At 36.8% G+C, this 14,727-nt stretch overlaps 1 protein-coding gene across 2 annotated transcripts; it reads right to left on the bottom strand.

The window, feature by feature from the left end:
* Positions 1–8,661: 8,661 nt before the first annotated feature.
* On the bottom strand, positions 8,662–13,801 carry LOC130415898 (tripartite motif-containing protein 16-like). Of its 2 annotated transcripts, none has more exons than XM_056741896.1 (7): positions 13,656–13,801; positions 12,237–12,890; positions 12,053–12,148; positions 11,641–11,874; positions 11,367–11,514; positions 10,022–10,069; positions 8,662–9,679 (listed from the first exon to the last, which is right to left on the bottom strand). In XM_056741896.1, exons 2-7 carry the CDS (start codon positions 12,807–12,809, stop codon positions 9,159–9,161), a joined length of 1,620 nt encoding a protein of 539 aa, XP_056597874.1. In that variant the 5' UTR covers positions 12,810–12,890; positions 13,656–13,801; the 3' UTR covers positions 8,662–9,158. The 2 variants fall into 2 exon arrangements, with proteins under 2 accessions (XP_056597874.1, XP_056597875.1); XM_056741897.1 differs by having other exon boundaries at positions 13,688–13,761.
* Positions 13,802–14,727: the final 926 nt, after the last annotated feature.

Raw genomic sequence — 14,727 nt, 5'->3', positions numbered from 1 at the left:
TTCTTCTCATTGACACACACCAACAGCTCAACAACACTATCACTTCATGAATCCAGTTTCCTGGTTGTGTGTTTGAGAGACGTGTTCAAAACAGGCGTGTCTGTGAATGTAATAAAATAGTTCAGTGTGTGTCAGTGTCATATAGAGGCAATAAAACACTGCTGATGACCAAAGCACTGATCCAATGAACTCCAACAAACACATTTATAATTGGATCAGTGTGAATTAGCCTTTAAAAACAATAATAACAACACAAACACTACAGTATTGTGTGCATAAATCAATGATTGTTGTTCAGAAGGACTGAATACATGCTTCAAATGCTTTAAAATAAATCTTAAAAGTACAGATACTTCTGGTCAAATATTACTCAACTACATTTATTTCTACTATGGTAGTGGATGATGTCACAGAAGTGAAAATTGCTATATTCTTCCAAATATCTTTCAGTGTCCAACAAAACAAAGTGATTTATACATTTATGAAATGACATGAGGTTAAGTAAATGATGGCAGAATTTTTATTTTTGGGTGAACTATAACTTTAAAGATAACAATTTAAAGTAAGAGGGGTCATCTTATGTCAGGACACTTTCCAGATAAAATAATTGGTCAATTGGTCAACACTGACTCAACATTAAATAAGAGATGTTTTGGGTCCGTTTTATTCATTTGATATCCTATTTGAAATAAATTAACGGAAACTGAAAAATGACCTGTTTTTTTCGTTTAGATTACCATACCAAAAATCAGCTTTCGGCCCGATTTTTTATTTTTCGTTTGCCGTTTAATAAACGGATTTTGGACTCAATTATGGCATTCAGACTTGTGGGCGGCACTGTAACGCCCCTTTCACCCGATTGGTCAAATCGTACCATTCTGTACGGCCTTAATACTGCACGGCAGAAGAATTCACCTCGAGTCGTTCGTGTTTTAGTTTATTGTTGCAACGCGAACCACTGCTTATTGTCAACTGTGCGTGATATTTAAGCAGAAATTTATGGAGGACCAGGAGAGTCACGTGTAAAGTAATAAAGCATTTAATTGTTTACAGTTTTTTTCAATTGCTAACATTCCTTTGACCAATCTATAGTCACATTTTTAAAACTCTAAACACAATTAACACAACATCGGTCTGTTGTGGCCATACCATTAACAAAATTCAGTGTTGGGTGTAACTAGTTACTAAGTAATTAGTTACTGTATTTTAATTACTTTCCCCTTGAAAAAGTAAAGTAAGGGATTACTCATATGTTTTCTGTAATTTTATTACAGTTACTTTTGATGTGATTAAACTAAATACTTTGTGAAATATATGCGTGTGCAATAGTGTAATTGACATACATTTTCAAAGTCTTACTTGAAAATCTGTGCTTTAATGTATAATTCTCACATTTGTAATACTTTGGTCAGTTAATAATATTATTTATTTGAATGAATTAGAGTTTTTTTCAATTGCTAACATCCTTTTGTCCAATCTGTAATCACATTTTTAAAACTCTAAACACAATTAACACAACATCGGTTTGTTGTGGCCATACCATTAACAAAATTAATGTTGTTTTCACACAAAATCCAATCAATTAACATGTTTCTAGAATGCCTACATTTTCTTTACATATAAGCATACCCAATACCAAAATCATGGATCTTTATTGTGTTTTTTACAAATGCTTAAACGCAGCATGCCAGAAATGAAGACCTATTGTTCCAAACCATAGATACAGTATAAAATGTCTACTTCTGCAACAATATCAGCTCCAAAGTATTGAAACAAATATTTTAAAAATATATTCATACAGCTGATTTTTTACGGTATACTGATAATTTACTGATAATTAGAATAAGCAATAGCTGATTGCAATCTCAATCAGAGACATAGCCAGGTGTTGAAGACTTTCCATTACATGGACATACACAAAAAAAAGACAGTCTTTTGTTCTACTTTTGCACACTTTACTGTAAATCAAAGGCCATGTATGTTTGTCCTTGTTTCGTTTTGATCGCTGACAGCAATTTCATATTGCTAATAAAGTCTTCACTGTGCAATTCTGTCGCTTACTGTTTTTTTCCCAGTTGTACATTCTATAAAGTATTGATGACTCCTTCACATTTAAGATATTATGTTGTACACATCTAATGCACCATGAATTCTCTCTCTCTCTCACACACACACACACACACACACACACACACACACATACACACACACACACCCACACACACACACGCACACACACCTACACACACACACACACACACACACAGCTGAATGAATGAAAACAAAAAAAATCTTACTGTATGTTCTATACAGAAAGAACTGAAACATGAAGTAATGCAGTTTTTGTAATGCCACCAACTGTTAGTATTTTGACAGTCATTGCGGTATGATTGACTATGTGTTCATGTTGGATAGAAAACGAGTGCTAAAGTTTTGACCGAAAGATTCGATTTTGAAACGGGTTTGCAGTGTTTTGATAGAGTAAGTGTATATTGAAAAAGTTTTTAAGGGTTTTGAAATGTAGAGTTTGTATTTATTTAACAAACTGTGGTTTTGGTCAGAAAATTTACTATTTGGCTAATTGTGTGATGTAGGTGTGTTGCTGTGTTAAGAGTTTAGAAAAAGTATTTTAAGAATTGGCAAACGCTTCTTAGCAATTGAAAAAAACTGTAATAACTAATTCTTCAATAAAAATAGGCATTAATCCATTTATTTTTAATTTCATTTTTTTATTCAAATATAAATAGGCGAATTGACAAAATAGTTTATTATATATTGTTTTAATGGGCAATAAAAAGCGTGATTGTAAAATTAATTAATAAATGAAATATGAATCCATCAATAAATACTTCAATTTAAAAAGGGACTTTTAAAAATCAACATAAAACACGAAATAAATACACCATTTTAAAGGCATTAATCCATTTATTTTTAATTTCATTTTTTTATTCAAATATAAATAGGCGAATTGACAAAATAGTTTATTATATATTGTTTTAATGGGCAATAAAAAGCGTGATTGTAAAATTAATTAATAAATGAAATATGAATCCATCAATAAATACTTCAATTTAAAAAGGGACTTTTAAAAATCAACATAAAACACGAAATAAATACACCATTTTAAAGGCATTAATCCATTTATTTTTAATTTCATTTTTTTATTCAAATATAAATAGGCGAATTGACAAAATAGTTTATTATATATTGTTTTAATGGGCAATAAAAAGCGTGATTGTAAAATTAATTAATAAATGAAATATTAATCCATCAATAAATACTTCAATTTAAAAAGGGACTTTTAAAAATCAACATAAAACACGAAATAAATACACCATTTTAAAGGCATTAATGAATTCCTTTATAAATAGTGGATTTTCAAAATCTATTTCAAAATGCGATTTAAAAAGAGGAATAAATAATTGGATTTACAAATTAAACTAGAAATAAAAGTTTTAATCCGTCATTTAAAAGACTATTTATTTTAGCATTTGCATTTCTCTAACACAAATCATAGAAAATGAAACTTATTGTTAGAACAGGTTAGAACATTCATACTGCACGTGGAAGCAGCAGTGCTGCGCTCATTTTGGGCCGAGTCTATTTATGATACGATGCTTACATGGAGTTAACTTGACATAAATTACGGTGCTTATGGCCAAAATGCTTATAGATTCACGCGAAATGTAACAGTTTTACCATTAAAGCATGTAACTGATGTCAGCTGTGTTTTAATCCGCCAATATCTACTCTTTATGAAACCGCAAACACACACCATGGTGTGTATTATATGCATATAATAGATGCAGTGCCGGTGTTACAAATTTTCAGTTACCCGTGATATTTTGTGACCGCAGTAGGCGCTGTTGTCACTGTCGACAATTCTCTATGCAAAGAGCGTAAATTCGGGCGAGGATGCGCTTTGTGCGCGTGCGCAACTTTTTAATCTTGGGCAATAACGCGCTTCGTTCTCGTGCACGTTACTGTGAGCGGGCTTTTCGGAAAGTCTCTTAAGAGTGCTGACGTGACGTGAGTGGCTGAACACGCAGATTGAACTGTACAAAGCAGGATCATTTAATTCCTCTACTGATTGTGTTTGGCATTATTGTGATTGCCATGGTAATTGTTTTATAGCCAACATGTAGGTGTGTGTGTGTGTATGTATATATATATATAAAAAGTGAATACACACACACATATATATATATATATATATATATATATGTGTGTGTGTGAGTGCGTATTCACTTTAAACACAAATAATAGAACAGCAATCACGACAATTCTAAACATTGTCCATTTAAGAAACATGAACATAAATGAGCTTTGTGTTATACATACATACATGCATAATAGGCTATAAAATGTACATAAGAACATCATATTATAAAATGATATGGTTATAATGTACAGAGTAACCTTGTAGTCAGCAGGTCACCATATTTCACGATGCACGGTAACAGGCTAAAAAAATCTGTTACCTTCCCTGTTATACACAGAATAACCTTATTGTTCTTCATATTCACTCTTTTGACATCTAATGCCTTCTGTGTCTTATCCTGAAGTGCATTTATCTGTGATGAGAACAGTGACTGTGGTACAGCAGGTCACCATATCTCACAATGCACTTTAAAGGCCTAAAATAATCTGTTACCTTCCCCTGTTTTATAATATACGGGTAAACTTTCTGAAATGAGTGACAAAAAATATTGACCTTTTTCATTATATTCTATTTTTTTAGCTTTACCTGTATCCAATTTCTGTATGGGACGTTTTTTGAACGTTCTTTTTTGGTTCCCCAAAAATAACCAAATGGGAACCAATATTAGGGGAACGTTCTGTGTTTGCTTTCGTTAACTTCATTGTAATTGATAATAATTTATTGTTAAAGATGTTGTCGATTTAGTGTATGACAGTATGTTGTATATACATTTGAAAACAGTTTAATGTATTTTTTCTATTTTTTTATGAGCATTAAGAAACTATCTGGACCCCTCTGACCGCATTGCTAGCTATGATAATGATTAGCCAAAATTTTGCGCCACTAAAGTCACACCGTTTTTGGCTGAGACATGTGATTAAATCATCACAAAATGAATACTTTATGTCATGATTCCACCTCACCTTGTCAGGTATTTCTTGGTCTAGAGGTGGAATCATACAGGATCCTCTGTTTCACGTTGGAGAGTGATGATTTCATCTCTCTCTGGTCTGCGTCATCGTTCCTACCCTCCTGTTTCCTAGTTTGTGTTAATTAGTTTTTCTTGAGTGTTCATCCACTACACCTGTTCCCTCTTTAGTTTGTTTCCTTTAAAACATCCTTGTGTTCATTGTCCTGTGCTGGTTCATTGTACGTCTTACCTTGCCTGTATTCTGTTCAGTGTACCTGTAGCTCTATGCTAAGCCGTTGTTCCTGTTCCTGTTCCTGTTCCTGTTCCTGTTCCTGTTCCTGTTCCTGTTCCTGTTCCTGTTCCCGTTCCTTGTTACCTTGTTACCTTGTTACCTTGTTACCGTTCCTTGTTACCTTGTTACCGTTCCTTGTTACCTTGTTACCGTTCCTTGTTACCTTGTTCCCGTTCCTTGTTACCTTGTTCCCGTTCCTTGTTACCTTGTTCCCGTTCCTTGTTACCTTGTTCCCGTTCCTTGTTACCTTGTTCCCGTTCCTTGTTACCTTGTTCCTGTTCAGTTTATATCAAGTGTTGTTTAGTCTCGTACCCGTATTCTGTTTGTTTGGTTTTACCCCATCGTGGTTCTTTGTTTTGTTTCCTGTTTTGTTCAATAAATTCCTGTGTTACCCCTACCATCTCGTCTTGTCCTATCCCTGCCTGCACTTGGGTTCTCTTGCCACGTGATTCATAACAGCAATCCTACAAGAAAATGCCATATTCTAAAATGTCAACTCTATAAGCATCTCCACAATAGACCGGATATTGAAGAAGAATCAGATGAGAATGAAGCAAATTTACAGGGTACCATTTGAGGGGAATTCTGATAGTGAAAGAGCTGCGGTACCACTATGTGCATGCAAGTCAGTTACTGGTTGTCCATCATTATAACATTTTTACATAACAGTAAGCAGTGGTTCCCAATCTGTTTTGGCTTCAGTACCCACTTTACCTGATTTGTGTATCCAGGTAATCCAGGTATGAAAGTATTTGATTTATCTGTGTGGCGAGGTGTCCGTGTGTCAGCATGGTCTGTGCAGAGAGAGAGTGTCGGGAGAAAGACGGTGAGTAGGCAGATCAACGGTTTAGTGAAAACACCTGCTTCTCGTTCTAGTAATTGGCGAGGAGACGCTTTAAAACCCCATGGCAGATCTGGAGGAGTAGAGAGAGAGCGGCTGGGAAGACGAGTGTGCCAGAGAACAGAGACGTTGTGTCCAAGGAAACTAGCTGACAGAATCTTAGATCCAGAAGGATCAAGTGGGACTTTGATTTTGAAACCGGAAGTGTGAAACCCGGAAATATTGTTTAATAAAGATTCTTACCGTTTTCCCAGCCACGCCTGAAAATGATCCCTGAATATGAGAGAGGTCTCGTAGGGCCTCATCTACCACAATATTTCATGGTATCGGACAATGTGAATTTCCACCGTGGCCCGCTCATCAGGGCCTGGTTCACTACTCATCCAAGGATGGTGATGGTGATCCTACCACCTCACTCTACTTTCCTCAATCCTTTTGAGGAGTTTTCCTCCGCTTGGAGGATGAGAGTGTATGAGCATCGGGCTCAAGATCAGAGGTCACTGCTCCATGCAATGGAAGCTGCGTGTGAGGATATTACAGGAGATCAGTGTAAGGGATGGTTGCGACATGCACGCCGTTTCTTCCCTCTTTGCATCGCAAGAGAGAATATACCCTGTGATGTGGACGAGAATCTGTGACCAGACAGACAGCAACGTGTGGATGGACAGGAGCGTGAGGACAGTGACCAGTGAAGAACTGTTAGTTGTGAAACTCCAGCTTTATTTACAGGACTGTAGGCTGCATTTAAGTTTAATTGCTTTTATTTGTGTGTCTATATTACAGTATATTATGCTGTATACATTTTATTTTTACTCTTATGTATTAACGTTACTTTATGTGTGTGCGTGATAATTAATGAAAATTTCCTCTGCAGTATGAGTGCAATGTGTGATGTCAAATTTTGGAGGCCACTCTTACCCTAAAATCCTATTTCTTTTTTTCAGTTTTATACACAATTGTGTTCTGTTAGCTAGACAAAAACAGTCCAGTAAACATTGTCAATGAAGGAATGGGCCAAGACTGAAAGGTGGCCATGAGGGATGTTTAAATGGTCCTCTGCCATGGTGACAAAACATCTAAATATTTTGACCTGCAGTGCTTACACAATGCCAAAGGAATGAAGCATTTTGGGGGCACTGACTGTTTAAATTTAGTTTTGACACATGAGTGAACTGTTTTGGGAGAGGTATGAGCTTTTGCAGGTGAACCATGGTGTTGTGCCGAACCATCCACGTTATTTTGGCAAAAGCACCAAGAGTGTTGAGAACGTCCGGTCTGTTTCAAGAAATGAGCCAAAGCAATTGAGAAGACTCTTTATATGGGAAAGGAATTTAGCTTTGAAGCATGAGTGAACAGTTTTGGGAGAGATATTAGCTTTTGCAAGTGAGCTATAGTGTTGTGCTGAACTTTAAGACTGTTTTGCAAAATGATCTTAGAATTTGAGAATGTAATTTCTGTTTCAAGAAATGAGTCAAACCAATTGAGAATACCTATAACATCTCAGAGTTACTATAAAATGAGACATTATTAACCTTTTCCCTGCCGTTGACATTCTGTTTGACAAAAATGCCAATTTCTCAGCTGTTGGTTCAAAATGCTTCTTTTATCAAAATGAAGTTAGTTTTTGTTTAAAAGAAAAGGCTTCTTTTGATATATTTAATATTTGCACATTTATACAAATTATGTTAGTGGACATAAAGGTTTGTGAAGTATTTTCAAGACATGTAACTCCCTTCTTTGCCTCTCTTCTTTGCCCCCCTCCTCCCCCGCCCACTTCATCTTTGACTGTTCTCCGACACACCAATGCTTGAATTGAAGGGGGCCTGGGGGGACCTAGGACCCCCAAAATAATTAAAAAACAGACTCTCAGATATTTTTATTTGTGTGAAAAAAAGGGGCAGTCGTGTCCTAATTGTTAGACTCGTGACCAGTCAGGGCATAAGTTGAACCATATGGAGATATAGTGGAGATATATGGAGATATAGTGAGAATGTAATTGAATTTGATTAAAGTTTTTTATTATAAAACTATTTGATTTACCTTCAAAGAAAGTAATTCAATCATTATCTTCCCTTACAAATACTAAGTTCTGCATATATTTGACTAACCATTAACTCTGTATGTCTGTGTGTCAAAAAAAATCTTGATGTTCATTCTCTCCTTTGCTTACTACAGCTTTACTCCTTCTAGTAGCAGGTAAAAAATAAATAGCCTTCAAACTTATAAAGTGAAAAGAATCATCTAAAAAGAGTCGATCTCTGACAGTCTGAAGTGAGAAATGATGATTTCTTGTGAAGTTATTTTGACGCGGGTCTTCACCTCCAGAACAGGACTGACACCTGCATATAAGTGTGTGTGTTTCTCAAATATAAATACAGTAAAACAAACTCAAATACTGTCAAATAAAACATCTGAAGGCCTTTAGAAAGAATGCTTTATTCATAAAGTAAAAAGACACCACATGAATAATCACATCTACATAAAGAAATAGTGTGAAGGAAGATCTTTAAAGAGAAATATACAAAAGCATGATTGAAAGATTTATACCAGCATGATTCTCAGCTATAAATAATAAAGAAGATCAAGTTGAATGTAAAACAGTGAGCTGATAACACCAGACCTTTTGTTCCACCGCTGTCTCAAAACTCACTGACAGAGATGATGTCATTTCTGTTACAACTAAAGAAACTGTGAGTTCATCTCATGTTGTTTATGTGATGATAGTATCGGCTTTATCTTATATTGTGAAGAAGAAAAACAACAATACTGAAGAAGAACGTAATGACTCTATTAATCCTGTATTTGATCAGTTTAATGATTTCACATCACAATTGTTATTACACCTCATATAGGCAGATTTTACTCATGTTAATATCTGACATGTTATCTGTGACGTGTAGAATCTCTCTATAATCTATAGATCACACAGTTTCACTGATGAATTGGGATGAACATTAAATCCAGGATAGAGAGGATGAGTGAATGTGGTGCTGATGCTGTGGATGAGGGTCATTGTGTCAGAGACGCTGTAGAAGGACAGAATTCCTGCTCTCTCATCCACATACACTCCTATTCTATCACATCTGATCTTTACAGGGAGTTCAGTGTTGATGTTATTGTGTCTGAATGTGTAACTAGAGTCAAAGCAGATCAAACTCCAGGACTGATCATTAGATCCAAACCAACACTCAGCCCCTCCCTTCCTCATGATGCTCTTATATGACACTGATATACACACAACACCAGTCCTCTCAATCTCCCAGTAACAGCGTCCACACACACTCTCTCTACACAACACCTGACACACAAAATTAAATCTGTCTGGATGATCAGGATACTGCTGGAGTGTGTTAGTGTTTGTGATCTTTGTGTTTCTCTCAGACAGACTGAGACGTTTATTCACTGTGTTTAGATCCAGAGTCAACTGATGAGAATCTGAGGAAGAACAAACACATTACAGGATGATGAATTTAAAGATGAAAATAAACATCTGATCAATGTCTGGTATCTGAACTCTTCATGTATGAGTGTCCTGAAGAAGCTCTGTGTGATTTTAATGCTTTTTTAACTCATGTTAAGATGAATATGTGTTTATAAAATATGAAACTCTAGACGTCAGGAGTCCCAGATGTTCTTCTGACTGAATGTATTTTCATGAAGTGTGTGATTCTGAATGACTGATGATCAACTCTGCTGATGTTTTCTTTCATTGTTCAGAGAGATGATCTTCTAGAGGAGGTGTGTGTGTGTTATTGTGTGTTATTGTGTGTTATTTACATTGTAGGAAGTGCTCTCTGATCCTGGGCTCAGTGATGGTGTGTGTGACTGTGGAAATCAGCAGATAGAAACAGTGTCAATCTCATGATATCACTGGACTGTCATTCTGTTGGCTTGACAGAGTCAACATTCTGTTCTTTGTTCTGAGCTTATTATTATTATTATTATTATAATTATTATTATTATTATTATTACGATCTCCAAAATTTTTGACTGCTACTCCTCCTAGAGCTTTCAAGCTACATGCACCAAACTTTCCACAAACCTTCAAACTGGTCTGACTTCAGTTGCTCTATCCTTTTAAACTGATCCAGGCTCTGGTTTTCGAATACCGGACCTAAAACCACCACATTTTACATTGACTTAACATTGGGGCAAACTTTTACGGCCCATAACTCAAAGTAAGGATGTCGAAGAAACTTGCGAGATACCACGTTTGAAGAATCTAACAGGCTCTATAAGAACATAACTCACAATGGGGTGTCAGTTGCACCCCTGGGGTGTAAGAGCCCCCCAAAATTCCCCCATACTTATAACGGAAGAGGAAATATGCCCATATACGGTGTTATAACTGTCCCGTGTTGAATATCTTCGCAGTACAACCACTTAGAGACAAGGGGGTGGGCTCATTTTAATCAGGTAACCAATCAGTGTCCCAGAAACTTTATTAAGATACGAAGCCACGCCCATAGCAACCATTTATAGCGACCAAGCATCCGCTCACATAGACTCCCATTATAAAAAGTCCAGATGGATATCTTAGTAGCACAGTGTCGTAGAGACAAGGGGGTGGGCTCATTTGACTAAGGCAACCAGTCAGTATCCCTGAAACTTCATTAAGCTACGAAGCCACGCCCATAGCAACCAAACAGGTTAACTTAGCAACCATTTAACAAGGCCTATAACTCTACATCAGAACATCGTAGAGACATGGGGGTTAGTTCGTTTCACTTAGGGCTTGACCCATCATCAATTGACTTCTGCTAAGCCACGCCCATAGCAACCAAACAGGTTACCCTAGCAACCATTTAGCAATGCCTATATCTCTGCATCAGAACATCATAGAGACACAGGGGTTGGTTCGTTTAACTCATGGCTTGGAGTATCATACTAGCGACATGCTAATTATGCTAGCGAACATGCTAATTATGCTAACAACATACTAAGCACGGTTTCTACACACTGGGGTCCCATTCTTTTTTCCATCATGTTAGAAAAAGTTTATCAATAAAACCTTTCAAACTATTTCAAACTCTTTGGGACAGGCTTTGTCAAGCCAACATAAAGTTTGTACTCGAACGTTAAAATCTAGTTCTTATATGATGTTAGATGTCCAGTGTTTTACCGGAGATCTTTCTCATGTGCTGTGTGCAGAAATCCTGCAGTTTGTGTCTCAGCTGACGGACAGATTCTCTCACAGCATCAAAAGAAAAGAGGAAAGTGACACTGATGTCGTCTGGAGATTCAGGAGGTGCAGAGAGAGACTGAAAACTCTACACCATCAAATAAACACACAAATCCCATCATGACTTCACATGAAAACAAGCAATAGTGACACAATCTATGATGTTGTGTAGACTGTCAGTGTAATGTTGATGAATGAAAGAGACTTCACAGACCTGTAGGAAAGTGATGTGATCATCTGTGTGTGAAATCTTGTCCAGCTCAGCGTCTCTCCTCCTCAGATCATCAATCTCCTGCTTGAGTCGCTCCAAGAGTCCTTCAGCTCGACTCACTGCAGCCGTCTCCTGATCTCTGATCAGCTGTGTCACCTCAGAGCGTCTTCTCCCAATCAATGACATCACTTCAGTCAACATCATCTCACAGTCCTCCACTGCTGTCTGTGCACACCGCTGTTACACACACACATTACAGTTACACACACACGTTACAATTAGACAAACACACTCACACACACACTCACACTCACACACACACACACAAACACACACACATACACATACACACACAAACACATTACAGTTACACAAACACATTACACACACACACACAGATCTCATCACATGTCACCTTATGACCCTCCACAGCGTCTCTCAGCTCCTGAACATCTCTCTCTCTCTGATGGATCTTCTCTTGAAACTTTCTCTGCGTCTCCTTCAAGTGTTTCTGAAGGACAAAGAAAATAAAGCTCATAAGTCATGTGATGATGTGTGAACATTAAGAGTCTACAACAGTGTGTGATTTCACTTCAGACCTCTTCATCTGTCCTCTGTGCTGCCGCTGAAACTGTGTCGTGGTTTTTATGTTTATCCATCAAACACATCAAACAAATGCACTGCTGATCAGTACGACAGAAAACCTCCAGAAGCTTCTGATGTTGAGGGCAGATCATCTCCTTCAGTTTTCTAGTCACACTCACTATTTTGTGTGAATCTCCAGAGAGAAATTCCTCATGACGTTCAAGATGAGTTTGACAGTAAGACTTCAGACACGTCAGACAGGATTTGATGGCTTTGTGTTTTCTTCCAGTACAGACGTCACACTCCACATCTCCAGCTCCAGCGTAACACACATCAGAAAGTTTGGTCTTCTTCAGTTTCTCCACCATTTCAGCAAACACCACATTCTTCCCTAGAACAGGCCGAGGGCTGAAGGTTTGTCTGCACTGAGGGCAGCTGTAGATTCCCGTCTGATCGTCCTGATCCCAGCAGTCTGTGATACATCTCATACAGTAAGTGTGTCCACAGTGAAGCGTCACTGGATCCTTCAGTAGATCCAAACACACTGAACACATCAACTGATCGTGATCCACTGAAATACTGGCCATTTCATCTCATTTACACCACCAACTGCTTAACAACACTTTTACTTTCACTTTTCCAGAATGTGTTTGAGAAAACAGGCCTGTCTGTAAATGTAATAAAGGAGTGTTTCACGATAAATAAACAAACACAATAAAACAATGAAACAATAAAAATGAAACAACAAAACTGAATCCATATTATCACACCTATTGTAAAGTGTTACTGTAAACATGGCCTAACCTGTCAAGATAAACTTGTGTTTTCACATTAATAAGACTTTTTTTATTGGGATGTAGCAATATCAAAATCTCACAGAACGATAATACCTCGGTATATAGTCCACAAGATGATATTAATTGCAATATTTTAAATGACAAGTGATGACTTGGAAACGTGTCATAATCCTCTATTTTCTTTATCCTCTAACTCATACCTCAAAGCAGCAGTTTTTATTATAGTATTTGAGGGGTGAAATGACCTAAAAATCACTTTTATAAAAGAACATAATCGCACCAGATTGACATCGCCAAAGGTAAAATCTATAATTTTTTCTAACATTCTCTATGTTAGACCCGGAAGACCTATCGTTTCATACAGTCACGTGACCACGATAATATTGATACAGTTCAAGACAAAATCTGCTTTATTGTCAATTCTTCCACATACAGAACATACAGCATTAACTCTTCAACATGCACTTTAAAATAAACGTTTATATGTTTATTCGTTATTCGAGCTATCGTGAAGCATTTATTGTTATTTATTCATGTTGGTAAATACATTCAGTTGCTCATTGTTTGATGTTAACAGAGATAAAGAGTTTGATTTAAAGATGAATTATTAAAAAAAACGTTGTTATGTTGATGTACCTGTGCGCGTGTTTTCTCTCCGTTCGGCTTACTTTCGATTTGGTTTGTTTTCGGTGTTCTTCTTCTTCTTCTTCTTCTTCTTCTTCTTCTTCTGGTTCAATTGCCGTTCACTCTTAAGGAGTATTACCGCCACCTACTGTATATCTTGTGCACATGGGTGATGAATCTGTTTTGATATAATAAAAGAAAACGTGTAATGCCTCATCCATCTCAGAGGATCAGAGCCCAAGCTTCATCTGGCGCTGCGTGTTCAGTTCCTCCAGTTTCCCAATGGTCTCCTCAACCTCTTAGATGGGCAGAAGCATCATGACCCTCATCCTCATACATTAAACCCTGTGGTCTAGTCCTGTAAACTCTAAAAAGGTTAAAACTGCCTTAAATACCTGATTATCATTCTAACCCTTTCCCAAAAGTTCCACAACGCTCACTGGGCTGTTACTTATATTGCTAGAAAGACTGTTACGCTGATCATCATATTTACTACATTCAAAGAGCACTTGCTCTACTGTTTCAGAAACATCTCATTCATCACACAAACCATTTTCATGCTTCCCCAATAATGCTAGTGTTGAGTTTAGTCCTGTATGTCTCATCCTTAATCTATAAATCATTACTTCTTCCTCTCTGTGCCTTCCATAAAACTTATTTTTTCCCTACTGATTTTACAATATTATAATACCACCTTCCTTTGCTGCTATTTTCCCATCTTTGTAGCCATATTCTTAATTTTTTTCAGTTAATTACTGACTTTATCCCACTCCTTCCCAGAGGTACCTTAACATCCACCAAGTTTTCCTTTAATTCTTTTTTTGCTAATTTATCTGCTGTTTCATTCCCTACTATCGCGATATGTGCCGGCACCCAACAAAATTATACAATTATACCCTCTGCTTTTGTAGTAATGTATAAATTTCTACTATCAGGTCTTCTCTATCAGATTTTGTCGACTTTATACCTTTAAGAGCTGATAGAGAGTCTGAACAAATTACAATCCTATTTGGCTTTATCTGTTCGACCCATTGCAATCCTATTATTATCGCAGTTAATTCTGTAGAGTATACAGACAATTTGT

Source organism: Triplophysa dalaica, chromosome 25 (assembly GCF_015846415.1).
Source record: "Triplophysa dalaica isolate WHDGS20190420 chromosome 25, ASM1584641v1, whole genome shotgun sequence".
NCBI lineage: Eukaryota > Metazoa > Chordata > Actinopteri > Cypriniformes > Nemacheilidae > Triplophysa > Triplophysa dalaica.
This window is presented reverse-complemented; position numbering and strand designations above follow the sequence as displayed.

Excerpts from the sequence above, each read along its gene's own strand:
- LOC130415898 (XM_056741896.1), bottom strand. The coding sequence starts at position 12,809 with ATGGCCAGTATTTCAGTGGATCACGATCAGTTGATGTGTTCAGTGTGT. Across the intron at positions 11,515-11,640 it reads ATCACATCACTTTCCTACAG|AGTTTTCAGTCTCTCTCTGC; the intron begins GTCTGTGAAGTC and ends TTGATGGTGTAG. Across the intron at positions 9,680-10,021 it reads CAGAGAGCACTTCCTACAAT|ATTCTCATCAGTTGACTCTG; the intron begins GTAAATAACACA and ends GTTCTTCCTCAG.